This window comes from Ahaetulla prasina, chromosome 3 (genome assembly GCF_028640845.1).
Source record: "Ahaetulla prasina isolate Xishuangbanna chromosome 3, ASM2864084v1, whole genome shotgun sequence".
Classification (NCBI taxonomy): domain Eukaryota; kingdom Metazoa; phylum Chordata; class Lepidosauria; order Squamata; family Colubridae; genus Ahaetulla; species Ahaetulla prasina.
In genome coordinates this window covers 32,130,746-32,158,713 of record NC_080541.1, presented here as the reverse complement: position 1 = coordinate 32,158,713, position 27,968 = coordinate 32,130,746, and the positions used below count along the sequence as shown (strand labels likewise).

General features: G+C 38.1%; 1 protein-coding gene across 2 annotated transcripts; it reads left to right on the top strand.

The window, feature by feature from the left end:
- Positions 1–10: 10 nt before the first annotated feature.
- Positions 11–27,893, top strand: POP1 (POP1 homolog, ribonuclease P/MRP subunit). 2 transcript variants are annotated; one of them, XM_058178615.1, is made up of 16 exons: positions 11–169; positions 1,496–1,642; positions 2,718–2,789; positions 3,833–4,008; positions 4,616–4,864; positions 5,780–5,867; positions 6,442–6,629; positions 7,750–8,000; positions 8,096–8,189; positions 8,838–8,949; positions 9,468–9,584; positions 19,821–19,933; positions 22,008–22,199; positions 23,004–23,158; positions 23,995–24,330; positions 26,167–27,893. In XM_058178615.1, exons 2-16 carry the CDS (start codon positions 1,498–1,500, stop codon positions 26,813–26,815), a joined length of 2,937 nt encoding a protein of 978 aa, XP_058034598.1. In that variant the 5' UTR covers positions 11–169; positions 1,496–1,497; the 3' UTR covers positions 26,816–27,893. The 2 variants fall into 2 exon arrangements, with proteins under 2 accessions (XP_058034598.1, XP_058034597.1); XM_058178614.1 differs by having other exon boundaries at positions 11–194.
- Positions 27,894–27,968: the final 75 nt, after the last annotated feature.

The following is a 27,968-nucleotide window of genomic DNA, read 5'->3' as shown; positions in this document are numbered from 1 at the left end:
GGATGTGGTCTTCAAGGTAAGAGACATTGCAGGAGCTGGTCTCGAAGGTTGCTGCTTTCTGGGGAAGCGGCACCCACGCGATTGGTGGAAAGAGAAGCGGATCCCAGGGGAGAAGCGGTCCCGCCTTCTTCCTCCGGGCTGGAAGCCTCGTGCGAGGAGGACGCGGCAGGTGGCCTCCGGATTGGCAAAACTAGGTAGGGCGGTTGAAGGAGAGGAAAGGTTGGCTCCGCAGCACAGTTGAAGAACATGTGCGCTGGGCCACGAGGAATGGAGGCTTGGTGGTTGCTTATCACACAGGCTGAATGTCCGCCACCAAAAACACTGTGGCTGGGAAGGCGCATTGCTCTTTAACCCTGAACTGCCCTGTGGGAAACTGTCCCTGTGCGAGTAGGAAGTGGCTTCAGCAGTGGTTTTTAGGGCTTGCCTACGTTCAGGAATTGATGCCCGGTTTCAGTTGGGTGATTATCCTGTGCAAGATAATGTTCACTGGGGCGAAAAAAAAAATCCTTAGCACTGAAAAAAAAATCCGTAGTACTGTATGTTAATAAGGCTTATTTATCTCTGTGTCTATACCTGGTGGAATAGGAGATGCAAATAGATGCATTGATCTGGTGCATAAAGACTGTTGATAGACTGAATAGGTTGGAACATGTTCAGATTGAATCCCAGCAGAATGGAGTTGCTATTAGTGCAGAGACACTTAGTGCCCAGGATATTTGTATCTGTAGCTCTTTATGGAGTTTCACTTCCTTCAAAAGAGCAGATACCCAATCTGGGGGTTCTCCTCAGCTTCTTGGTCCTTCTAGAGCTTCTGGGTCTTCTGGTTTTTTGGGTGGTAGAAAATACCTTCATTAGAATCCTGCTGGTGTTTTGTTCGGTACACGGCGAGGCTGCAGAAATTTAATTGTTAGTGAAAGGATGCTCTACGCCCTGTTTTTCAGCACCAGTTCTGGTGATTAGCAAAATCCTTCCTGTTGTTTCTTCTTTGTTAGCATTACTGAACTGTGCCTCTACCAAAGCAGCAAAAGTCCAGCAGCAGCTTTTGCGCAGCATCACCATGACAGATGCTGACATATTTCACTGCAGCTTGGAAGGGTAATGCATGTAAATGCAAAAGATTTTTCAGGGCACGTAACTGCAAGAGTTGTCTTTCACCACAGCTCATTTTTTTAATTTTATATTTTTCTATAAATGTTTCTACATGCTTCCAGAGATGTGAAAAGGAAGCAATGTATGAACTTTACATACGTAGAGAATGTGCTAATGAATTTTATTATGTTTGTACATCAGTGTTGTGGTGCCATTCAGTTTTTTGGATCGGTTGTTACTATTAATTCTGTAATAATTTTTTTAAAGTTGCTGTTTTAGTAAAGAATGTTGAAAAATGTAAATAATGAGCAGCTTTAAAACACTGCATGTATGTTATGACGTCTCTTTTGCTTTTCAAACCACTGGAGATAAAGTCTATTTTATTATGTGGCATTTTCTACTGCAGAAATGTCAAACGCAAAACAAAAAAGAAGGGGCAAAAAAATGAAAAATCAACCTGCTAGTGTGACCTATCCTTTTGATGCTGGGCCAAGTCACAATGAAGCATATTTTTGGAATGGAGGCGAAAGAACTCCTCAGCGGAAGAAACAAGGTATTTGTTACATTTAGTAGCTAAATCAGTGTTGGACTTCTTAAATCGTTGGACTTCTTAAAATAAATCTAAGAAATTTGTCAAGAAATATTTTAGTGGTCATTAGAGAATAATAATAATATTGCTTGTCATTCAGCTTCACTGTCCAGCTTATAGTCTTGGAATCTCAGGTAGAACATAAAGACCGAGGCATTGCCACATAGTATTTTTTCCATTTTCAAGTTATTTTTAAAACTAAGAATAAACAATGATTTTTCCCAAGTTTATATAGAGTTCCTGGGAGTTTATTGATTGGTTTGTTTGATTTTATTTATATTCCACCTTTATTTTGTACAACTCAAGGTGACATACATCATGCTCCTACTTCCTGATTTCCCGCAAAAAGAATCCTATGAGTTGGGCTGAGCTGAAAGAGAATAACTGACCCAAAGTCACCCAGCCAGCTTTGAGTGTAAGGGTGGACTGAAACTCATGGTCCAGTGGCTTCTAGTGATTTGCCATTGTATCCTTCTGATATATTTTGGTTTGTTTGTTTGTTTCCAGCCCAATCTACAACCTTAGAATAATTTAGGGGGTCTCTCATCTAAGTACTTATCCAGTCCGATCATGCTTAGCTTTTTAGATCAGTCGAAATTCGGAAGTGGTTTGTCATTGCTTGAAGGTTAGAGAAAGCGACTGGTCCAAGGTCACCCAGATGGCTGTGGGCCTAAGGTAGAACTAGAACACACAGTCTCCCAATTTCTAGACTGATACATTAACTACTACTCCAAACTGGTTCTAATGGTTACTACACCATAGCTGGGTTTAATAGTTATTCTTGGTATGAATACTATTTACAGAATCTTGTTTGATCAGTACTGATAAACATAACTTACATGTAAAGTTACCATACAGATATATTCTGTAGTGTGGCAACACACTGAAGTATAAATAATCTCAAAGCTTTTTAGAAAATGACAGAATATCTTTTTATATACTTAATTTAACAAATAGAAATTTGCTGCTAAATTTTTATGTACACTCCTTACGTCTTAATCATTCCATAATATAAAACTTTCCCCTGATTTATCAACAGAGTTGCATTTTGAAACTTCACAACAAGGCTTCTATCAAAAAGTTTCCCATGAAATGCCAAAATGCATAACGGGTGAGTATCCAAGAATAGCCAGCCATCTGTGAAATGCTACATTTAGATGTTATAAAATATAACATAAAATTATAAAATAAGTTTTTTAATTTGTATTTTAAATTGTATATTGTATTGTTTGTTTTTATTTTTGGCTGTACACCGCCTGTACATCGGGAGAAGGGCGGTATAAAAAATCGAATAAATAAATAAATAAATAAATAAATAAATAAATAAAGTAGGCAAGAACAGTCACATTTAATCTGGTCTGGACTGATCTTAGACTTTGGTGTGAAGTTTGTCTCTACTCCCCAGCTGTACTTTATCTGTAGACTTTTCTTTAAGAAAGGTCTATCTATAGACCTTTCTTAAAATTACCGAGAGCAAACCTTGAGCTCATCCGTAGAAGGGCCACAAGAAAAATATTGGAAGTTTTGTTTCTAATTTTGACGAACCAATGTAGTTTGCTGGATTCTATATTCTTCAGTAAGCTGATTCTGTCAGAATATTCATGATTGGGAAGATATGGTAACAAGGTCAGCCAATAGGAGCTGAGACAGACTGGAGCCAGGGCATGTCTTAGTCTGCAGCTTCTGAGTCTATGCAGAGAATTGAAACTGAAACTAAGCAGTCTGTGCATGCTGTCTGCTCTGCTGAAATGAAACTAACTGTTCTCTCCTGCCTTGTGTTGTAACTTCTACCACGTTGAAAGAATCAACTATTGGTATTGTAAATACTTCATCTGTTATTATGTATATAAAGAAGTTAATGAATCCAGCTGAATCAGTTACCTGTGTGTGCTTCTGGATTTCATTTTTGCAAGAAACTCTTACAGATTCTTAGATTGTGCAAATAGCAATTTACCCCCAAAGCATAAGCAAACATTGGCATTGAATTAGCAGCTGCTTAAATCAGCATTGTTATATTATAAATAACCAAAAACAGAAGTAAAAATGAAGGAATAGGCAGGTCAGAGAATCATTTTTCTTGGGAAAAACTGCTTCAGAATACAGAATACTGTCTCTTTGTCAAACTGCATTTTTAAACAAAATATCCTTTTCCAGTGTCTCCTTTTGTACAAGCTCGAGCTGCTGAAATAAAAGCTATGTTGAAGGCTGTTAAACAGAAGTCGTCCAATACTTTGGTGTTTCAGTCCTTGCCTAGACATATGAGGAGGCGAGCTATGAGTCATAATGTTAAACGTTTGCCACGACGTCTCCGTGAACTTGCCAGAATAGAAGTGAGTTTCTTTTTCTTACTTACCCACTTTAGCTTTCTTCATACTTTGCATACTAGGTAACCTGTGCGCATTAGCAATCTGGCCAGGGAATTCTGGGAGTTGAAGTCCTCACAGCTTAAAGCTGCCAAGTATTATAAGCATTGATCTAGATGTCCACATATACAGGACTTCAATCTCTAGCATTCTCCAGCCAACATGGCCATGTTTAGAATTCTGGAAATTGATTTCTTGATATATAGAATCATCCAGGTTTCCAAAGGTTGTGTCTAGAAGAAAATGTGGGATTTCTTTAAAAAAACAACAACAGAATTCGTAACCCCAATATGACAGGCCTCTGTGGAATATTCAGATATTCCCTCCATCTCCCACCCCTTATTTTTTGCTGGTGATTCTTGAGGTTTTTTTCCCCCCAAGATAATTTTTTTTTTGTTTACATTTATATCCCGCCCTTCTCCGAAGACTCAGGGTGGCTTACAGTGTGATAATCCTTTTGGATCTTTGGGTCACTATGTCTTCTTTCCGTTTCTTCCCAGGTTACAATTCACAGGTTTTTTGAATTTAATAAACAGTGCAATGAATGATATTATCCTTTGCTTCAACAACGTAGGCAGAGAAACCTGAACATCAGAAAAAAGCGCTTCCAAAGAGCAAGTGCCGTAAAGCCAGGCGCCGCCATACAAACTTGGTGCTAGAGTTCAACCGCAGGCAGAAGAAGAACATTTGGCTGGAAACACACATCTGGCATGCCAAGCGGTTTCACATGGTGAAGAAATGGGGATACTGCTTAGGAGACAAGCCCACAATGAAGAGTTATAGAGCCTGTTACCGAGCCATGACACAACATTGCCTCCTTCAGGTACTATGAATGTATCTATTCTTAGTTAGCTAATCCATTTGCTCTTATAGAAAACTGCATTCCTTGGGTTCTTTCTTTGCCATAGTCAGCTGTACCTTTTGGGCAAGAATAGAACTGAAGTAGGCTGGTCTATATTTGAGAAATTCCATGTAACACTGTTTTTTTCAGGTCTTCATTCATAATGGATATAGAATTCTCAACACAGATAGTCCTCAATGTATGACGGGTCCACTTAGTGAACATTTAAAAGTAAAATGGACTTTAAAAAAGAGGTACTTACAATCTAGATTCAAAGTTACGACAGCCTCCTCTCCCAGCCTGCAATCATATGATCACATTTTGGGCACTCTGCAACTTGCCTGCATTTATGACATGACCACAATTTATGATGTTCTTTTCCTGGAAAGCGGCATTTGCTTCTGATTTCAGGCAAATAAAAAAGTCCATTCCAGACAATGAGTTTGCTTAATGACCATGGTGATTTGCTTAGTAAAAAATAGTAAAAAACTGTAAAGTCAGGTTGGTCATGTGCTGACCCCCTTAACGATTGGCATGACATATGACTCTAATTCTGGGTTCAATTACAGTCATTAAGTCGAGAACTACCTATACTAAAAAAAACTATGTTTTATTCTTATAGAGCCAAAGCAATTCAATTAACATTTGGCCTTTGTACAACTTGTAAAATAGCTTGATGTTTATTTGCAGCAATTCTTCAGACTTAATCATCTCATCTGAATCTCATCAGACCAGCTTCCTGATAAGGACATTAAGCTATATTTCTTCAGATTAATCAATAATAAATTAATAAAGGCAATAGACTCGAGTGCTTGCAGTAGGAGACTGGAGGAATTTTCTTGGGATGTCTCGCCTCCGAATGCAATTAATTCCCTTCCACTTTTCCTTTTGTATCAGGATTTATCATACTACTGTTGTCTGGAGTTGATTGGAAAAGAAGAGACACTTTTAACAGCCCTTGCTCAAATGTGCAATGTAGACACAGGTAATAGTTTCTTCAAAGTATTAAAAACCTCTCATAAAGGATATCTGACTCTGTAAACTGCTTAGAGAGGGCTGTAAAAGCACTGAAGCAGTATATAAATCTAAGTGCTATTGCTATTGCTATCTTCAAGAATTTAGCAGCCTAGTTTGTCTGAATATTGTTCCTAAGGAAGAGCTCAGCGTATTTTTTTATAGCCCTTTGCATTCTGGTATTTATCCTTATTCCAAATCATTAGTACAAGAAAATAGCTAAATGGTTAAGAAAATAACTATTTAGTAATGTAACTGTAGAAAAAGAAGGGGGGGAAACCCCTCTCAAACACTTTTATTCCTGTTCCCCATGACTTCTTTGTCTCTTCAAAAATAATTTGAACAGAAGGGGAGTTTATAAAAAAAGGGGGAAGAGGGGAAAACAATTCCACATGTTGTATTCATGTTCTACCCTGGTCCTCCTTTACCCTGCATTTGAACTTTCAAGGGATAGTTTGGGATGATCATTTGAATCTAGATAGGCACTGTCTGCAGTGCTTAAAACATTATTTTGAAGTGTGCTTACTTGATGTCTCCTTTTTCAGGGCCAACATTTGCAGCTATTTCTTGCCTATCTGGAAAGCGTCAAGGTTCCCTTGTGTTATACCAAAAGGATCGGTATCCTCAGGGTACGCTTGGTCCAGTTACTTTCCTTTGGAAACCCAGACATGGGTCTGGTGAGACTTCTGAAAACAGGCAACTATGGATATGGACACACCCAGCTTTTAAGCAGGTAAAAAATTCAGCATGTTATTCTTGGGTGAAATATTACAAATATGTAATGCTTTGGGCTGGTTGATTTAATTAATTTGCTATTAGCTCTTCCTCTGAGTGGAAGACTGATTAATTTTTTTTCTTCAGAGGTTCACGTTACAACCAGTGAAGAGAATGTTACATGCGTATATTGTGAAGGGAACATTTTTACTCTCTACTTTTACACCAGGTCAGGGTATTTGCGATCCAGCCCAGTAGTGTCTGTTCTGGTTGCTAAAAACTCCCCAAAAATGTAGACAGTTTTACATTTCACCTATTGGCTGATGCATTTGACTGCCCGTCTTTGGTTAACTTGGGTGTTCCTAAGGGAATGCTATCAGATCTTTCAGTGCTCATTTGTATATATGACATTACAAATAGCTGAACAAGGCTTAATACTGGTCATAATAGACATTTTTTGGAGGTCACTCAAAAGAGTTTGTTGTCTCAGAAATATGAAGAGATACTGTATAACATTTATCTGTTTTGCCTCCTCCCTCCCCCCCTCCTTTGATTTCATGTCTTAAAATGACAGATTAATTCTGCAATTACTAGACCCCTGTTAAGGAAGTAATGAGGACTGAAAAAGTTGTGTTCTTTGAGCCTGAGGCATGTGATAGAATCAAGTTATCCATGTATAATGATGGATAGTAGATACCGTAATTGCATACCAAAACATCTGTTCTTCTTTTGGGGATAAATATGAAGAGTAAGGCCAGAAAAACATGGCACCAGCTGACAAAGAAATCATGGTTGCAGAGCAAATATTACCCTACTGAACTATAGTCTCTTCTGAAATAATCAGGGAGAAAAACAAATGCAATGCCATTTTCTCTTCTGGTGTAATATTGCTGCAGGTTTTTTAAAAAAGGTGTTTTATTGTCAAGTATCAACTAATGCCTTTTGGAAACATGGATTAGTTTGGAGCAGGGTTGGGAGGCTAAATAAGAATTCTGAGAATGAAGTCCTTATGTACTGTAGGTCTTTCACTTGTAACCATTGCATTCCTTCCAGTTCATAGGATAGTACTGTTTTCCTGGCAGAAATACATTAAAGGTGGTTCTCAGATTTATAAGTCCTTTTTCCTTGCTTCTCTGTAGAGCATCCTTGCTGAATTAAAATCAGTCTTCCAGTGTTCTGAGTCTGTGGAAACCTGTAACCCTGAACCGGTGGTTACTTTTTCACAAGAGGAAGATAAAATGAACATTCCTGAACATGTTGGCCAGAAACGAAAAAGGAAAAATAAAGCAGGAGAAACAGTTGTCCCAGTGAAAAAGATTATTGGTGATGGAACCAGAGAGCTAAACCAACCATATTGCTGGTCATCACAAACTACTGGAGTTACCATAAGGTAGATGTAGATCATGGCTAACTTTTCATGACTGTTTGCAAATTTAAGCTATTTAAGCTGCCTTAATGGTTACTTCGATTTCTTATCTCTTTCAGTGACTTGACAATGGAGATTCTCCGATATCGTTTGATAGGTCCCCTCTCACATTGCGTCCTCACAGAGGCACTCAAAGTTGCATTTGTTCATACAGTAAGTATATCAGTAATTTCAGTAGTTTTTTCTTTTATGTTCAAGACACTATTCAGTTATGATAGTCAAATGCTACAATTCAGCATTGTATATCCCTAATTATAATTGTTGTATTACAGAAGCGCAAACTTTCACATATTGTCTCAAGAACTCTATGTTCTTTCAGATTATCTGTCATGCTTCTGGCTTTTGAAGGAATAGAGGATAATGCATTATATAACACGGTGAACTCTAGACCACTGTTTTTCAATCTTTGTAACTTAAAAATGATTTCAACTTCTAAGATTTCCTAGCCAGGAGAATTGCTGGCTGGGGAATTCTGGGAGTTTAAGTCTGCACAGCTTCAAACTGCCAGAATTAAGAAACAGTGCTCAAAGTTTCTATTTAAAATCTGCATTTCAGGTTCAAAGGACTTTTTTCAGTATCACATAATTTTTTTTATAACTTGGGAAGTGAATATTTATTGCTTTCCTTTATTATGTGCATGATAAAGTCCCATGGATTTTGTAATGCGATATGGCCAGACCAGTACTTTTGCTCATATACTCATATGCTTCCTAGCTCTTTGTATCAGAGAGAGGAACTAACTTTATTAGCTGATTATATTTTCTGTATTATTCCTCTGATCACTATTCTTCTGATCACTAGGACCTGGATCCTACAGATCCTGAAATCAACAGTTGGTGGGTAGAAAATTGCAAAAATCCTGACTGGGTATCTCACCATTATCGTCAAGAGTCCAACTTTGAAACGATGCAAGGTAAAGTCTAATAGTATTCTTTATGCTTTCTTTCTGTGGGTGAACCCATTAGTGATTCCTAATATTATTAAGACAGCTCCATGTGGAGTGCATTATAGCAGTCTACACAAGATGGCGAAAACATAAGTGGCAAGGAGCAAGATCTCATGACTGAGAAAAACCTGAGGTCTAAGATAAAGCTGTGCAAAGGCCATTCTAGCTACATCTGCGATTTAAGGCAGAAACTGTGAATATAGAGGAATTCCTAGATTATGAACTGATTTCTCGAATCAAAAGCCTTCCACACACACTTTAAGACACTCTATTGCTGGGATTGAGCCTCTCTTTTGAAACAATTGAACATCAGAATAAATCAATTGGGATTACTGTTTTAGGTTTAATTTTGGAAAAAAACCATCAATCTCACAGCAAGGAGAAAGTGACTTATCTGTTCTTCATCTTTTGCTCGGTACAATCTGTGTAATGTAAAGTTGACAAAAGTTTATTTTTAAAGTTTCACCTGTTTTGTATGTTTTAAGGTTTAGCTTCCTCAGACATTCCATCAGGTACTGTACTGGGTTTGACTGTTGGGGATCCTCGAGTGAATTTACCAAAAAAGAGATTGAAAGCCATGCCAAATCCAGCAAAATATCAAGGTAACGTATTGTGTCCATAATGTAACAAAACTAAACCTATATTATATCAGGTTAAGTTTATGTGTTTTTAAAAATTGCCATGGGACATCTTAAGACTTGGAATTCAACTAGATGTGTCCAGGCCAATAAGCATTATGTAGAGAATAGAGCGGTGAGGAAGGGGCGTGGCACCAAACTGGTCTTGTGCTCTATGGAAGCCTCTGTTAAATGATACAGATGATCCAGGTTCGAATCCTGGCGAGGCCAACAGGTGCCATCACCCAAGATAATAACTCTTTGTTTCTAGCTGTTTAAATTATTCCAGAAATAGATATTTTAAGAGAAGTCTTAAGAGTTCCTGGCAGACACTGTTTGCTTCACTGTTGAAACTTTTTCTTTTTATAATTGGAGTAATAATCATAGGCTGATAATTGCAAATTGCAGCTTGGAATGGGATTCTTAAGATTATGAGTTTTATCCATTTATTTGCTCGCAGTAGCTCATGGTTTTTTAGTAGCGCTTCTGCATTTTGCCATCTGTCTTCCTAAAGATAACTCTACTTGATATAGGTAATTGATAATCAAACCTAATACAGTGAAAATTGCAATGCAATCATAGAGATTGAAGGAACCATTAAGGCTATCATGTCCAGCTATCTGCCCAGTGCAGGAATAGCTGAGGATCCCAACTTGATGGCAGTCTACCCTGTTTCCTCCAAAATAAGATCCCCTGATAATAAGCCCAATCGGGCTTTTGAGTGCATGGCAATAAGACCAAGCGCTTATTTCAGGGTTCAAAAAAATATAAGACGGGTCTTATTTTGGGGAAAACACGGTAGGTTGTGTTAAAAGTCATGCAATCTACCTTTCCAGCAATGCTTTATACTAGCATGCTGGCTGGGGAATTCTGGGAGTTGAATTCCACATGTCTTAAAGTTGCAAGCTTGAGAAATATTGGTTTACAATGTGAAACTGCTCTTAATAATGTAGAAGCTTCCCCCCATTCCACCCAACATTCTATTGGAATCAGTTTTCTTACATCTTGGCTTGCAAACTTTTTAAACTTGGAACCTGCAATTTGTTCCCCCATCCAGCTAGAAGGGCAGAACTTTTTCACCTGTTTTTAGGGGTTTTCAGGTTTTTAAGTATGAGAAGGAGTGGAACCGTCTGGAAGGCAAACGACTACCATTTCTACTTTTAAAAAAAAATTCTCCCAAATCAGACTATCAGAACGGTCAAATTCTAATGGTTTTCAGTCTGGGTTGAGGAAATTTGAGGGTATAAATTGGAGTGGCTTGGTTACCTATTTATTGTTCAAGACAAAAGCACTAGGGAAATCTTGCCTTTTGCTGCCATGTATTGTGTGATTTGAGACCTCAGCAAGGTTGCAGCAGGCCCTGTGCTATCCAACTTGCTTGAACTTAAACTATTATTCCATTTTCTTTCCTGTAAAATGATAAGACAACAGACCTGGGCATCTTCATGATACCATTTCGGGTATTAAAAATTCTAGCAGAGCCCTCTTCAGTTTTCTCATTCCTGGTTCCTTCAATCTTTTATTTAGAGCACTTCATTTCTAGTCTCCAAATCATCTGAATTACCGTTCTCTGAATCTATTCCAGTTTGTCTGAATCTTTTTTAAACTGTGGTGCCCAGAGCTGGATACAGTATTTGAGGTGGGTTCTAACCAATGCCGAATAAATTATGAATCTCACTTTCAAGAATTGGAAATTGTACTTCTATTACTGTAGCCTACATTAGAATTTGCTCTTTTTGCAACTTACTTTATTCAATCATTGTTCATTATTTGGACCGCTATTCCAAATTCTTTTTCACAAGTGACATTATTAAGTCAAGCATCCTCAGTCCTAGACTTGTGCATTTGATTTCTCTTTCCTAAATAAAGACTTGGCGTTTGACTCTTTAGCATCCATTACAGGTAGTCCTCAAATTATGACCGTAATGGAGCTTGCCCATTATAGTTGTAACAATCATGAGTGTTCTTGTGATGTTCATTAAACGAACCTATGGTTTGCTTTGGTATGGTTTTGCCAAAAACTGAAAGTGACAAATTCTGGCAAAACTGTTGTCAAACGTGGTCACATGACCATGAAATACTGTAAACAACTTTAATTGTGGTACTGTTGCCATATTTCTGAAGTGTGGTCAAATGATCTTGGGTAAGACTCCAGCCATCAGAAATTTGGATCCAAGTTGCAAGACCCCCTTTTCAGGTAGGTCATAACTTCATAATTAGTGACCGGTTGTAAATCAAGAGTTACCTGTCTGTTTCTCCAATCAGCAAGATTATTTTAAATTTTATTTGTTCCTTCTGGACTACTAGCTATCCCACTTTGTTTGTATCCCCTCTAATTCTGGTAAGCATTTTGTCCCATCTCCCTCTCCAAAATCATTAATAAAAATACAGGAACTTGACTCAGAGCCACATTGCCCTGAGCTCTTCTTGAGCCTGATTTTTGACTCTTCTGTGTATCTCTTTAATTCTCATGGCCATATCGAATTCGTTTGCTCATCCTAATTTTGTGCAATATTTTGTCAATTGATTGCTGAAGAACTTACCTAAACCAAAAATGAAACAAATGTAACAAGACTTGTTTTTGATCATTCGTGCAGATTTTTATTAAAAACTATGTGCTGATTGATTCCTTTATTATCTTAGAATTTTCTGAGATAAACTGTCAGACTGATTGGTCTGTGGGTTTTCAGATGGTTTCTGTTTTTTAAGATAGGGACAACATTTGCTCTCCTCCAGTCATCTGCAGTTCACTCGCTCTCCATCTTTTTGCACAGAAGCTTTCTTAGCTCCCTCATCTGGTACTCTTCAACTGGAAAAAGCAAGGATGAACACTCGATTTTTCTATAGCAAATATCTCTATTGCTTCCAGCAGCACTGGCCAGATGCAGCTTGCATTATGAAACCTTCCTTGCTAACTTTCAACATTGCCCAATAAAGTGTGTTTTATCCATTTGTTTAAAGTCTGATCCTGATTGATCTAGAACCTACACCTGTTCTAATTACCTAGTCTCTAAACGCACTGGGAACTATTACATATTTAATGTCAGAAAGTCTGTATCTTAACTTAGTATGAGACAATTATGGATGCATCGTTTTTTTTTGCAAGACTGGTGTGACTCAGCCTAGCTCCATTTAAAAATTTAACCTATATTCTCTTTTGGGAGAATGAATAACTAGTATATACTAGCAGACAACCATTCAATCTGTGATTTATGATAGAAGAATAAAGGCGAGAAAAAGTTTTAAATGCACATATTTCTCTAATGTAATGGTTCTTAATCTGAGATGAATTGTCCCCAAGAAGGTAATTTGGGCATACCCTTGGTTAATGGAGCCATTTGTAATTGCTTGTTTTTGAGTTGAGGATTCAGTTTGGAATCTGTTTTATGGGTTGGTGAGACAATATACTTACATTGGACTCAAAAAAGGAGTAATTGAAAGCTGTGGTGGTGCAGTGGTTATAGTGCAGTATGGCAGGCAAACTCTGCCCACAACCTGGAGTTCAATCCTGATGGGGCTCAAGATTGACTCAGACTTCCATCCTTCTGAGGTTGGTAAAATGACCCAGATTGTTGGGGGCAATATATAAATAATGCTTCTACCTTGTAAATCACCCAAGGAGTGCTGTAAAACACCATGATGTGTTTTTATATAAGCCTAAATGCTATTGCTAAATGGGCAAACAGCTTTAGAACCATTGTTCCAATCTAAAGAATGCTTGCAAGATTGGATTTTGCACACAACTTCTGAGTATCTGTAAATCACAATTGAAGTGTTTAAAAATTCTCTTAATGACAGAGTATTCAATTTGACTATGCAATTAGGAAAATTGCATATAGCCTTCATATCTTAAATGTGGGTTTTTTTGTAATTTTTTTTAAAAAACAAACATAAACAGTACATTTTTTCTGAATAGAGTATTGACCAAGTCAAATTTACAGCTTATAACTTAAGTACTTCCCAAATATAATTTATATATTATTTATATATTTCAATTTCTGCCATAATACTCACTTTTTTATTTTTTATCTCTACTTAATATTTAATTTATAATCAATATTACCATCCGGCCCTAACTTCCAATCTCAAAATCGCCACATTTGTAAATTATCATCAATTTGTTTCCTTTTATTTCCTTTTTTACATTGAAACCCTTTAATTTAAACAAAGTCATTTCTATCCTTAGTTTCTATTTTTTTTATTATAGCTTGATATTTCACGTTTATCTCTTAATGTCAATTATTTTCTATGGTGGACCAATTTATCATTTCTTATTTCCCTGTTAATCATTTTACTATTTTATCGAAAACAATGTATTTCTTCAGTTTTGTTTTTCACACCATCTTTTTCAAATACAAACATTATCTTAATCTCTTAATCATCTTTTTCTTAATTTCTATTAATATCTTATTCAATTTCAATTTCATTTCCTTCTACCATTCTTTTTATATTTCACAATTTATATCATAATTCAGTTGTATTATTGTATACAGTTTCCTCCTTTCCCTTGTTTTTTGCATTCTACCATTAAATATATTACACAATATATTTCATATTACAATCACAAATATTAATAATAATATAGTTCACTTATAACTATAGGTATATATCATATTACCCTTCCTCCTTTCCATTAATTACTCCTTTTAACCATTTTCTCTTGGTCCATCCAGCAATCCACCTCTTAAAATTTCCCTCCCTTTATCCCATTCTCTCATTCTCTTTTTCTTTTTATAATTATTATGTCTTTTTTTTCTGTGTCTTTCCTTTGAAAGATCCTTTTAAATCCTTTACTCATCTAGTTTGCCCTGTTCTATTCCCCCTTTTCCCTTTCACTTTTCTTATTTCCCCAATGTTGATCTCAGTGTAATCATTAAACCTTTTTGTGCCTAATCCTTTCCCCTTTTCTCTTCTGCTTTGTCCTATCCTCTCTCTTTTTGCCACTGTTAATCCCAGTGTAATCATTAAAAAAATTTTCCTCTAGCCTTTTCCTCTTCCCTTTTCTTCCCTTAGTTTGCCTCTTTTTTGTACGTTGTTTCCACCTATCCGTTCTCTTTTTTTCCTTGTTACTCCCAATATAATCATTTAATTTTTCATCATCAATGTCTTTATCTTCAGTGCTGTTTTCTTGCTTCTCGTTCTTAGCCTCTTTATCCAATTGAATATGTTCTGACATAATTTCTTGTTTTCTATCAAGATTATATATAATTATATATTATATATTATATATATAATTATATAATTATATATAATTATATAATATATAATTCCATCCTGTTAAAGACCTTGGAGTTTTCATATCAAATTATCTAAGTGCCAAAGCCCACTGCAACTACATAGCAAAAAAAGCTCTAAGAGTTGTAAACCTAATCTTGCGTAGCTTCTTTTCCAAAAACACCACACTACTAACCAGAGCATATAAAACATTTGCTAGACCAATTCTAGAATACAGCTCGCCTGTTTGGAAGCCTCACCACATCTCTGACATCAATACAATTGAACGTGTCCAGAAATATTTTACAAAAAGAGTTCTCCATTCCTCTGAAAACAACAAAATACCTTATCCCACCAGACTTGAAATCCTAGGCTTAGAAAACTTGGAACTCCGTCGCCTTCGCGCAAGACCTAAGTTTAACTCATAGAATCATCTATTGTAATGTCCTTTCTGTTAAAGACTACTTCAGCTTCAATTGCAATAATACTAGAGCAACCAATAGATTTAAACTTAATGTCAACCGCTTTAATCTAGATTGCAGAAAATATGACTTCTGTAACAGAATCATCAGTGCTTGGAATACTTTACCTGACTCTGTGGTCTCTTCCCATAATCCTAAAAGCTTTAACCAAAAACTCTCTACTATTGACCTCACCCCATTCCTAAGAGGACCATAAGGGGCGTGCATAAGCGCACAAACGTGCCTACCGTTCCTGTTCTATTATTTTTCTTCTTCCTATATACATATATGCTTATACCTCCTTATATTTACTCATATATGTGTTTATATATTATATATTATATATCTTATATATAATATATAATTATATAATTATATAATTATATATAAGATATATAATTCCATCCTGTTAAAGACTACTTCAGCTTCAATTGCAATAATACTAGAGCAACCAATAGATTTAAACTTAATGTCAACCGCTTTAATCTAGATTGCAGAAAATATGACTTCTGTAACAGAATCATCTATTGTAATGTCCTTTCTGTTAAAGACTACTTCAGCTTCAATTGCAATAATACTAGAGCAACCAATAGATTTAAACTTAATGTCAACCGCTTTAATCTAGATTGCAGAAAATATGACTTCTGTAACAGAATCATCTATTGTAATGTCCTTTCTGTTAAAGACTACTTGAACTTTGATTGAAAAAAAAATTACACAAAGAATCTTACCTGGTCCACAGGCTTTCCTTGGGTCAATGAACTTGTGTTTTTTTTAGCTCCTGAAATTCTATGTGAGTCTGTTTTTAGGTGGGAAACACACCAAAGTTGTTATAATGCCATTCATGTGTGACATGGCTTGGTTCAATCTGCACCTTGTCCCACTTTCTGTGGGTCTTTTGTATCTTCCACAACATTAAATACTGATTGATACCTGCGATGTCTAGTAATATGCTTATAAATCAACAGTTTCTGTTGTATTTTACATGTTGTGGAGGGTGTTTACAAAGTTATAGGATGATGTCCTTTCAAGAATTATGCTGCTCCGCTAATCAATTGGTTATGCAATACTCCGCACATGAACTCCTCTGCCTGCGAGGTGCCCCCGCCTCGCAGGAATGGCCCTCTGCACTACCAAGGGCCGGCCTCAATGACGGGTTTTGGGACCCACAGAGGTGGCATGCGTCGAGGAAGAGCCTTTGGAGATTTTTAAATAGGGAATTTTTAAAGGGGGGGAGGGCAAGGGCGGGTGATGGGGGAAACCCGTCGGGGAGGGTATGTCCAGTCCTAGCGCGCGCTCACGACATTATTTTAGCTGGTCCGAAGACAGGAGGGGAGGGGTTTGAACAGAGCAGAGAATATCATTCCATCTGTACGGTAAGTGGGAGGGGCAGATATGGCGGAGGCAGGGGCCGATCGTTCTTTGGGAGCACGTGGTCGATGTTTAAAGGCGATCACGTGCTCCGCCCCCAGTCCCTACTGCTCCCGGATGGTCAAGATCCTCAGAGCTCGGGCTCACGGCTGATGCTCTGCAATGCCCGGTCCGTGGTTAATAAGGCTCCTGATTTGCGATCTGATTCAGGGGAGTCCGGACTTATGGGCATTACAGAGACCTGGTTGGGCACAGAAGGGGTGTACCCTGGTAGAACTGTGCCCGCGGGTTTCTGTGCATTCCATCAGCCGAGGCCCAGGGTAGGGGTGGCGGGGTGGCGGTTGTGATTAGAGAGAGTCTGGAGCCAAGGGAGTCCACTGTTCCTCAGATAGCTGGCTGTGAATCCTCCTTGTGAAGTGGGGCCATCGTAATCAGATGGGGTTGTTGATCACGCACTGGCTCCTTGCTGCGTGACTACAGCCCTACCTGAGCTACTGGAGGTGCTTGCTGGCGTGGCGGTTGAGATCCCCAGACTTTTGGTCTTGGGAGATTTCAACTTGCCATCGGCCGGCTTGTCATCAACAGTGGTTCAGGAGTTCCAGGCCTCCATGACGGCCTTGGACCTGATTCAAGTAACTGATGGCCCTACACACATCGGGGGAGGCACGCTAGACTTGATTTTTATCTCTGGTCAGTGGGTTAATGATCTGGAATTAGGAGATATAGTGAAAGAACCATTGTCATGGTCGGATCATTTTCTCCTTCGCCTAGACTTTCGAACCGCTGCTCACCACCGCAGGGAGACGGAGCCGATGCGTTGGTTCCGTCCCAGGCGCCTGATGGACCCGGAGAGGTTTCTGACGGAGCTTGGGCCGTTTCCTGAGGATCTTACCCACGGCACGACTGAAGAACTAGTTGCGGCTTGGGATCGGGCCGCGGCTGGGGCTTTGGACCGTGTCGTGCCTTTGCGGCCTCTGACCCGGCGAGATCTCAATTGGCTCCTGGTTCTCGGGGGAGCTGAGAGAGATGAAACGCCGGAGAAGACGCCTAGAGAGTGTTTGGAGGTCCAGCAGGTCCGAGGCTGATCGGACACTAGTGAGGTCCTTTACCAGGACCTACCTAGTGGCAATGAGGGAGGCGAAACGCCCACGCTTTCCACCCTCATTGCGCCGGCAGATAACCGCCCGCCGCCTGTTTGGGTGACCCGTTTCCTCCTTCAACAAGAGGGGCGGGATGACCCCCTGCAGGGTCGAGCCGAGGAGTTTAACGGTTATCTATATGATAAAATCGTTCAGCTTCGTGATGGCTTGGACCATGATTGCGATGATTCAGCCGAGGTGACAGAAACTCGTCTTGTTGAGGTTATTTGGGATGAGTTTGATTCTGTGGCTCCCGAGGACGTGGACAGGGTGCTGTGGTGGTTGCATGCGACCATGTGTTTACTGGACCCGTGTCCTTCCTGGTTAGTGCTGGCTGCCCAGGAAGCGACACGAGGCTGGTTCCAGGGGATTATAAATGCTTCTTTAGCTGAAGGGGTTTTCCCCGCCGCCTTGAAGGAGGCGGTGGTGAGACCTCTCCTGAAGAAGCCTTCCCTGGACCCAGCTATTTTGGGAAATTATCGTCAGTCTCCAACCTTCGCTTAGCGAAGGTTGTAGAGAGTGTGGTTGCATGGCAGCTTCCCGGCACCTGGAGGACCATAAGGGGCGTGCATAAGCGCACAAACGTGCCTACCGTTCCTGTTCTATTATTTTTCTTCTTCCTATATACATATATGCTTATACCTCCTTATATTTACTCATATATGTGTTTATATATTATATAATCTTTTTGTATGATACCTACATATATTGTTATGACAAAATAAAGAAATAAAGAAATAAATTAATTAATTAAATGATACACGCATCATTTTGACCATCTCAATTAGTTCCTGCCACATTTTAATGTTCTAGTTTGTTTTTAACTCCAATTTACAGTTTTATTATTTTCCACCTCCTTTGGTTGTTGAAATCAAACAGCTTAAAAGAAAATAAATCCTCCTTCAAACTTTTCACGGCTCTTGTAGCTCAAAGTCACTGTAATTTTTTCCAGTTTTCAAATTGTTCGCTGTAGTGCTTTTTTTCCGCCAGCAGATGTCTCTCTCCAATCCACAAGTTTCAAATCAACAAAGTCACAAACTATCCAATTTGTGTATTAAATCCGCTTATCAAATGTTTTTCAAGTTTCTTCTTTCTCTTCTTAATTTTACATATCCCAAATTCCAGTTTCAAATCCAATTGAAAAATTTCCTTTACAAAACTTTTCTATTTTGAATTTTTCTTTTTTCTTCCTTCAAAGTTCAAAACTTTTAAGATTATGTCCAATATTATTCAGAAACTATTTTCTTTCAGGTTTCTTTTTTTTATAATATCTCAAAATCCAATTTCCAATCCAAATATCAAGCTCCTTTCTGGGCTTTAGTGCTTTAACTTCCGTTTTGTTCTTCTCCTTTCATTAACATTCCCCAATGCCAATTAGCTGCTATTTCCTCCCTGGTACTTCTTTTAAATTTTTTAAAAATACTTCTTTTTTACCTGTGAGTTGGTCAATCACTCACCCAGTACCAATACTTTGTCCAAAACACTGTACCTGCACAAATCTTATTCCAGTTGCCCCAGCTTCATGATGGTCATAATGGCCACCGTCCTGCTGCTAGATTGAAGAGTTTCCTCTGACTTCTGAGGAACTTGCCTTATCCGGTCCAAAGACCCCCTGACAGTGGTTTGTCTGGTTGGATTTTCGCAAGGCTCGTTGGGAGTTTGCTATTTTCCAGCCAATCTCACCGCGACACTTCCGGTTCCTCACCATATCTTAAATGTTGAAGCCAAAGAGGCAGTACTTTACTGGATAAAGCAGTAAAACTGAAGTCACAATTTCCCATTTTATAGCTGCAATTAAAAAGTGTTATGTAAAATTTATTCTAACTTTAGAATGCACGGTAATTAAGATGTCAGTTCTACAGAATCCTGTAAAGTTTTTGTGGAATTAATGAGGAATATATTAATGAGGAATCTAGTAGAAATACATATATTAGAATTATTTCTCCCATCTACTAATTTGAATACTTTGCTACTTGTAAAATATAACGGTAACCTTTCCATGATAACAAAATTTTCTTTTTTATCTTTTCTTTTAGAAGATAAAGTTAAACAACTGATGTTAGAAGGTGTATCTGAAGAATGTGCTCAGAGCTTTCTTTGGGACGCTAATGTCCGTAAGAGCGTCACAGACCATAAAATGTCAGAACAGGTAGTTTTCACTATATTAACAAACCCATTCCTAAATCTCTATGTCTATGCAAAAAATTATAAGCTGATTTTTTTCCTAGGCTGTTTGCATTTATGTCCAAGGGTGTTGCTGTAATGGATCATTGAACTTTGATTGAAAAAAAAAATTACACAAAGAATCTTACCTGGTCCACAAGCTTTCTTTGGGTAAATGAACTTGTGTTTTTTTTAGCTCCTGAAATCCTATGTGAGTCTATTTTTAGGTGGGAAACACACGAAAGTTGTTATAATGCCATTCATGTGTGACATGGCTTGGTTCAATCTGCACCTTGTCCCACTTTCTGTGGGTCTTTTGTATCTTCCACAACATTAAATACTGATTGATACCTGCGATGTCTAGTAATATGCTTATAAATTGGGGTTTTAGAGATTTTAAACATTTGTAAATTTTTTAAATTATCGGCCATTTATTAATAGTTTCTTTTAATTTCTTTTAATTGTATATACTCTGTATTTTATTTCGGCTGTACACCGCCCTGAGTCCTTCGGGAGAAGGGCGGTATAAAAATCTAATAAAATAAAAATAAATAAATAAATAAAATAAATAACCTCCATCAGCAAGAACTATTTCTGCTCATTTAAACAAAAAAAATTACATTCCTTCTGTCTTGCCTCTGTGGACACAAATAATATATATAGGACATCTAGGCCAGTGGTGGCGAACCTTTTCAGCACCGAGTGCTGAAAAGGTTGTGCGGAAATGTCATGCGCACATACTTGTCGGGACCACACTCTGGAAAAGCCAAAGTTCCAGGTTCTAGCACACATGAGCTCCTAACGACCAGCTGGCTGGCACGCATGTGCAGACCGGTTCTCGGCACTGCCATGCACATGAAGGACAGCTGATCATCACGTGTGCATGAGCACCAGAAACCCGAAAGACAAACAGGCAAGGGTGGGCGTGCCGGGCGACATGGCTTTGCGTGTTGCTTTGGGCAAACATGCCACTGGTTCGCCATCACGGATCTAGGCAGTACAGATACCTCTACCTGCTGAGCTACAACATCTCACGTTCTCCCTTCTATGTTTATGTTAGCATGAAAATTGCATACTACAGAGGAGAGTTATATTCATTGGAGGACTGCCATGGATGGCAACTACATTCCAACTCTATATTTGCAGTGTTTTGTTCCCTTTCTCTCTCATTTATATTTTGCAGGTAGTACAGGTAGTCCTCAATTTATGACCACAATTGAACCCAGCGTTTCTGTTCTTAAGTGAGACATTTGTTAAATGATTTTTCCCGTTATAGGTCCTTTCTTGACACCATTGTTAAGTGAATCACTGCAGTTGTTAAGTTAGTAACACACTTGTTAAGTGAATCTGGCTTCCCCATTGATTTTGCTTGTCAGAAGGTCACAAAAGGTGATCACATGACCCCAGGACACTGCAACCGTCATAAATGGGCGTCAGTGGCCAAGCGTTTGAATTTTGATGATGTGATCATGAGATGCTGCAATGGCTGTAAGTGTGCCAGATGTTCATAAGCCACTTTTATTGATGTCATCGTAACTTTGAACGGTCACTAAATGAAAGGTTGTAAGTTGAGGACTATCTGTACTAACTACACTGTGTAATTCTGGGAGTTGCAGTTCTCAACATATCACAAGAAAGTTGGGGAAGGCTGCTCCAGCCAAACCAGCATAAAAACATTTGTGAGTGCCCTGTTTTGTAGCCACATGTAAATGTTATAGTAAAACCTGCTGATTTTATTTTCATACAGTGTAGCTGCTGATCGGTATTGGTTCCCAGAAAATACAGTTCTGCTTTATTTTTCTGCCCCAAGTTCTGAAATTGGCTTTGCTTTAACTTCAGCATCTCTTAGGGGTAGCTATGATATTCAGTGTCTCTTAAGAAATTGCATGGAGGCCGGAGGCAAAAGAAGATTTAGGTGCTCGCCTGCCACTTCAGCAGCCTGCTTCCTGCAGCCTGGTAACGGCCCCTGATACACAGCTCACCATAACAAGCTCTGACTTATTTCTGAGATTTCATTTAATCCAAACTTCACAGCACTTTGTCCTGCTTTTTCATCCCAGGATTTGAATCATCTGAGAAGTAAACTTTTGGTACCAGGATCACATCTTGATTTGGGTCTGCGAGAATCCAAGATTCCTATACTTCTGGTTCAACAGCCTGGAAAATTGCTTGGAGATGATCGATTGGGATGGGGAAGTGGCTGGGATATTTACCTGCCCAAAGGTTGGGGCATGGCCTTCTGGCTGCCTTTTGTAAGTGATGAAAGCGGCAGAGAAATTAACATAAATTATGTATTATATTGTATAAGCTCAGGATGCTTGGTGCTCCAAGAAGAATTTCCTTTATATTTTCCATTGAAAGTTCGTATATACTTTTATATACGACTGTAACTTCTTTTCCAGTTTTGTTGTGAAAACAAAAGAAGTACAGTCTAACATGCATTCGTGCATGTATTTATTTCCTTGAATCAGGTTGTGCTCCTTTTTCCACAGAAAAATATAGGGCAACTTTAAGTTACAGATGTCTTGTAAAAATTCTTTACATTCAACTGCTATTTTCTTGTAAAATTGTGAGTGAGTTCAAAAGTTATTTTTATAATATACAGCATATACACAGTGCAAATATTTATTGGCAAGCTATTTCTCTGGATATCCATATTTGCAAATATGTTAGTAAATAACAATTGTGATTTTTCCCATAAGATACAAAAGAGCTTCAGTATTTCTTTATCTCACCCATGCTTGCCTAGTGTAAGTTTGTGGAGAAAACCTAAAAGTGCAAAAATACAACTCCAAAGTAGCAACAGATATAAATCTAGATTTACTGTTTTTAATTTAAATGCAGCATTTTAAATGTAAATAATTGTACTCAAGAATGTAAGTAAACTCAACACGTGAAAAAAAAAATAGTTTTTCATCACATTTTTTAACCTTTGCCCATGGAACATAGGTAAGAAAACCAAAAGAGAAGGGATTTTGTTGACACTATATAAACTGAATGAGAATAATTTTTTATCTTACCAGCATCCAAGACCATGTCATTGTCTTGCCTTGTAGATATATCAAGGTGCAAGAGTCGGTGGCTTACAAGAAGGTTTGAAGCACTCCCTGTATAAGGGGACACCCCATGTTCCTCATGATTATCCAGACTGTCCTGCTGGTAGCCAGTTTGCAAAAGAACTAGAGGAGAATCTCCTTGAGAAGTTTAAAAGGTAAACATCTCACTGAGGTGTCACGATCAACAAATCCGGTCCTGCGATATGCAGTAGCATTTTATTACTTGGTGTACACTGGAGGAATGATGGTGATGTTTTTTCCCTTCCACATAAAGATCCCTAAAGGGGGTAAAGATAAAATAAATGTAGATAGGTATATTATGGATGGTATCGTGATTACATTTGTTAGGAAATTAGTGTCTAAAATGTGCTCGTTTGCAATAAGTAGCTGCAATTCAATTTTTTCCTAGTTTATGAGTGCATGGAAGCCTACCTTTGAAGCTATTTGGGGATTTTTAGAAGTAGTCTGTTGAGTAGCATATGATGTGGTTATAATTCCTTTTATATTTGCAGAATTTATTTGAGTGTGTAAAGTAGCTACCTAAGAGTTTATCTCTGTATTTGTATGATAGAGCCGTAGACTTAAGTGTGCCAGGACATCTAGATTCAGCAGCTGTTGGGATCAGAGATGATTTAGAATGAGCCATAGTAGTAAGGAGTGAATTCATTCTGGAAGTATGTTAACATGAATTGGAAATATCTTAACATGAAAGCCAGCTCAGTGATGGGAAAACGAAGTCTCACTGTTCATCACAGTACTAAGATATGTTGAAAAACATCCAGTGTTAATAAACCTTCTGATTTTTTCAGGTACTTGCATGGACGTGAAAAATTATTTTTGATGATCTGTTATACATGCATACATGTATCTTGCAGCTCAGTATGTAACTGAAGAGGAAAACAATTTTAAAAATATGCTTTTGTAGGAATAAATAATTTCATACTGTATTATGGGCTTTGCTGCTAAATAGAAAATATTTTTTTTATCATAGGCGGCCTCCTGCAAAAAGAGCCAATTATATTAAACATGGGACATTGGCGCCATTCCTCTGTCCATGGGATAAACTCACACAGGATTGGGAGACCAGATACAAAGTCCATATGGAGTCCACGCAGCTATCAGCTTTGGACAGGGAAGACTGTGTGTCTGAAGAACACGTCCTTAGTGGTCACAGCTCTACAACAAGTGCGGTAGATGCGCCAGCAAGCAAAGCAGACCAGCAAATAGAAACATGCTGTCAAATTATGCAGATAGAAAATGAGGAAAAAGTAATAGATCCATGCAAAACAGATGAAGCCATTTCAAGTCAAGCCTTCTGTATTCTCAGGTATGTAAAACAAATGTGTGCCTTGTCAATCACTCTTGGGTAATTAACTTACAAGCAACGTGAATCCCTACAGTGCATTTGTCTTGAAAGAAAAACTAGATATAGAGCAAATCATCTTCAGGATACAGAATTTTCACTTTAGCCAAGACAGATCTTTCTGCTTACTGATTTTTCTTCAGCTGCTTGAATGACAGGAACTGGTTGTAAAATGTTGTCAATACAGTACAATTGTTGAGTTTCTGCATCTCTCTGCCATTCCTTATGCACATAAAGAAATACTTTAGGATGGAATGTCAGCAGCAAAAACTACATACTCTTTGCTACTCCTTAGATAGTTTAAAGGTTGAGCATGCCAAACTTGCACCTATCCGGTTTATTAAATTCAAAAACATAATTAGAAATGTGAACTTCATTTGTGCTAAAAGCATATGATATTATTTTGTCATTTACCATGTATGTTAGTATAGTACAGTTCTCCCTGGTCTTGAATGAATCCAAACAATTAAATTACTGTATTGTTCGGAGTATAAAATGCACTTCCCCCAAAAGAGGGTGAAAATTTGGGTGCATCTTATACACCAAATGTAGCCTTGCCCACCTGCTGGCCCCTACCCTTTGGCCTCTGTCTCCCAGCAGAGAGCAAGCAGCAAACAGCAAACAGCCCGTTTCAGCTTCAGCACAGCCTGATTAGCACAAGCAGTTGATAGTCAGTTGGATTGCCCTCCCCGACTCTCAGCTGTTTCAGGCTGCAGGGATTGCCATTGCCTATTGCTGTGGGCCTCTTTTGCTGCAAAGAGGCAAATTGCTGGGAGGCAGGTTTGTTTGGGTTTTTTTTATGCTAATCAGGCTGTGCTGAAAATGAAAATGAAACTAAAGCAGTCTGTTTGCCATTTGCTGCAACGAGGCAAATTACTGGGAGGTAGAGGCAGATTTTTTTTCTCTTGTTTTCCTTCCAAAAAAAGATAGATGTGTCTTATAATCCAGAGCATCTTATATTCTGAAAAATACGGTAATTCATAAGTCTTAGTTTTGTTAACAATAGGTCTCAGCAATGAAATATTTTAAACTTTGAACAAATTCTGAAGTCAAAGTAAATACAGTTCACACATATGCAAAATTAGAAAGTTCAGAAGTAATGTTGTAACAATCTTGTATGAATAGCAACAGCACTTAGATTTATATTCTGCTCCATAGTCCTTTACACCACAGCACTCTCTGAGCAGTTTACAATGTCAACATATTGCCCTCAACAATCTGGGTCCACATTTTACCAACCTTGGAAGTAGGGAAGGCTGGGTCAACTTGGAACCGGTCAGAATCAAACTCTTGGTAGGTAGGCAGAGTTAGCCTGCAATACTGCATTCTAACCACTGCACCACCACAGCTTTTATGACTACCTCATACAATGAATTAAATTATCCTGAGTGCTCATCCTTTTATTTTACTTATTATTTTCTAGCCAATTGGCATCACTCAATCAAAAGAAAGAAGTGTTGATGGAGTATAGAGCACTTAGGTCTTCCAGAAAAGGAGAAACATTTTACGTTTTATTATGTTTAAGTGCAGTTTATATGCCATTCAATCTCCCACAAGGTTTTAAATAATTTAATATATTTGAGTATAAATACTATACATGAGAGTACATGTATTTGTATGTCTAGGAAGGAGAAAAATACAATGAACCGAGAAGGTGGAAACATGGAATAAATTATTCTAGAAAAACATGACTGAGTAGTTGGTTAGAGTCTGAACTGGGAGCATTCCATTCCAAAGTTTTTAATGTTCTACTTTTTTTCATAAACTAGAAAAATATAATCTATTGTATCCTTTCAACAGGACCAGAAAATTATTAAGGCAAATATCATTTTGGTGTCAGCCTACATCTGGCAAAAGGCGGTACCGACAGCATCATACTTCCAAGATGAATGAGAAAGAACTGGCTGAAGATACCATAATGTGTACTAATCAACATTATCCCAGGGCCCTAGTATGGGTGAGCTTGTACCTTCTCAGAAAAGGAAATCCCGAATTGCACACAATGATTTGCATTCCAGAAAAGGATGACTTGCTTCAGCTCGACAAAGACCAGCGTTTTTGTGGCCCTCAGGAACCTAAGCACAAGGACCAATTTAAAAACAAGCTCTCGAAACGAAAGGGAAGAAGAAAGCAAGCAAATGATGGGAAGGTAACAGAAAAGAGTGCCTTGAAACCCATGAATGCAATAGCAGACATACAGGGAGTTTTGGGGTTGTGGCCTCACCCTCTACCAGATGTTGTATCTCACTGCTCCAGAGTTCTCTTAGGCTTTGTCACTCAAGGGGACTTCTCATTGGCCTCTGGCTGTGGCGAAGCTCTTGGCTTTGTAAGTCTGACAGGTTTGCTGCAAATGTTGATCGATCAGCCGGCAGACAAGAAGGGGCTTGTACTGTTGAGAAATCCAGATTCATTACAGTACAGATTTGCTAGGCTTAGTGTTGAAGTTTAATTTGCCTTGAACTTCAATATAACATTTAAGGGTACTAAAGAAAAACGTGCAGTAAACACACACAGTTTCCCTTATTTAAACTCAAGCCTTCCAAAAACGAATGCCATCTTTGTTTATATGTAACACGAAACAGGCTTTAAAAACCTGTGTTCATGGTTGATTCAAGTACCCATTTCCATTATTCAGGGGGATATAAATTTTCTGAAAATGTATACATACATTTAAAAGTTGCTTTAAAAGCAACTGGCATTCGCTGCATGTTTAAACAAGGAGTTCCTCCCCATTGCCTGAAACTGCTAGCCTTGACACTTCAAATAATATCCTTTTGAATATATTGCTAGAGCTGGAAATGGATTATGGACTCCACGTAGGAGCATTCTACCTGAAAATAGCACGATGGTACAATATTACTTTCCATGAATCTGACACCACATTGAATGAAACCCAAATTAATAAAGCTATAGACTGCTAACTGCATGAAGGATTGGGCTACCCATTTTAGCCTTGGCTGTTCTGAGGAAATTATACTTATGTAGTTATTTTCTCCTCTGGAGAAATCTTCACAATGTTCAAGAGAAGGTAATTTGCCTTCTCATTCAAACTGTGCTGTTTTTCATGATTGGAAGGTGGAATTGCATTTACTTTGCCTCAAAAGCATGCTGTTTTGATGGTAATGAGAAGTACCATTCACCAGTCAGTATATTAGAATGTTTTAAAGGCAATAAACATTCTTACAACAGAAGATTTGTGTTTGTGTTTGTGCCTGTGTCTAAATGCGGTATATTTGAATTTTCACGTGAAGATAAATTGTGAAATTTTTCTCTTCCCTCCCAGGATGGCTGTGTTACTTGGTATAGAAACATTTGAATTCCTTATGTGATTTCAAATTGCTGAATTCAGATCTTAAATAATATTTGAGTTTTTATTTAAGATGTAGTAGAATTACTAATAACATGCATGTATGTCTGAAGATTTGAATCAAACCATAATGGAAAATATATAGTAGTGGCACTGTCACGTTTTAACTGCCAAAAAGAATGAAATAAACCCTTCTATGATGTTGGGAATTTAAGTCGTACTTGAATCATAAGCTTTATTTTATATTAAGATGGATGACAACAGATATGCATGGACTCTTGGTTTTAAATATTTA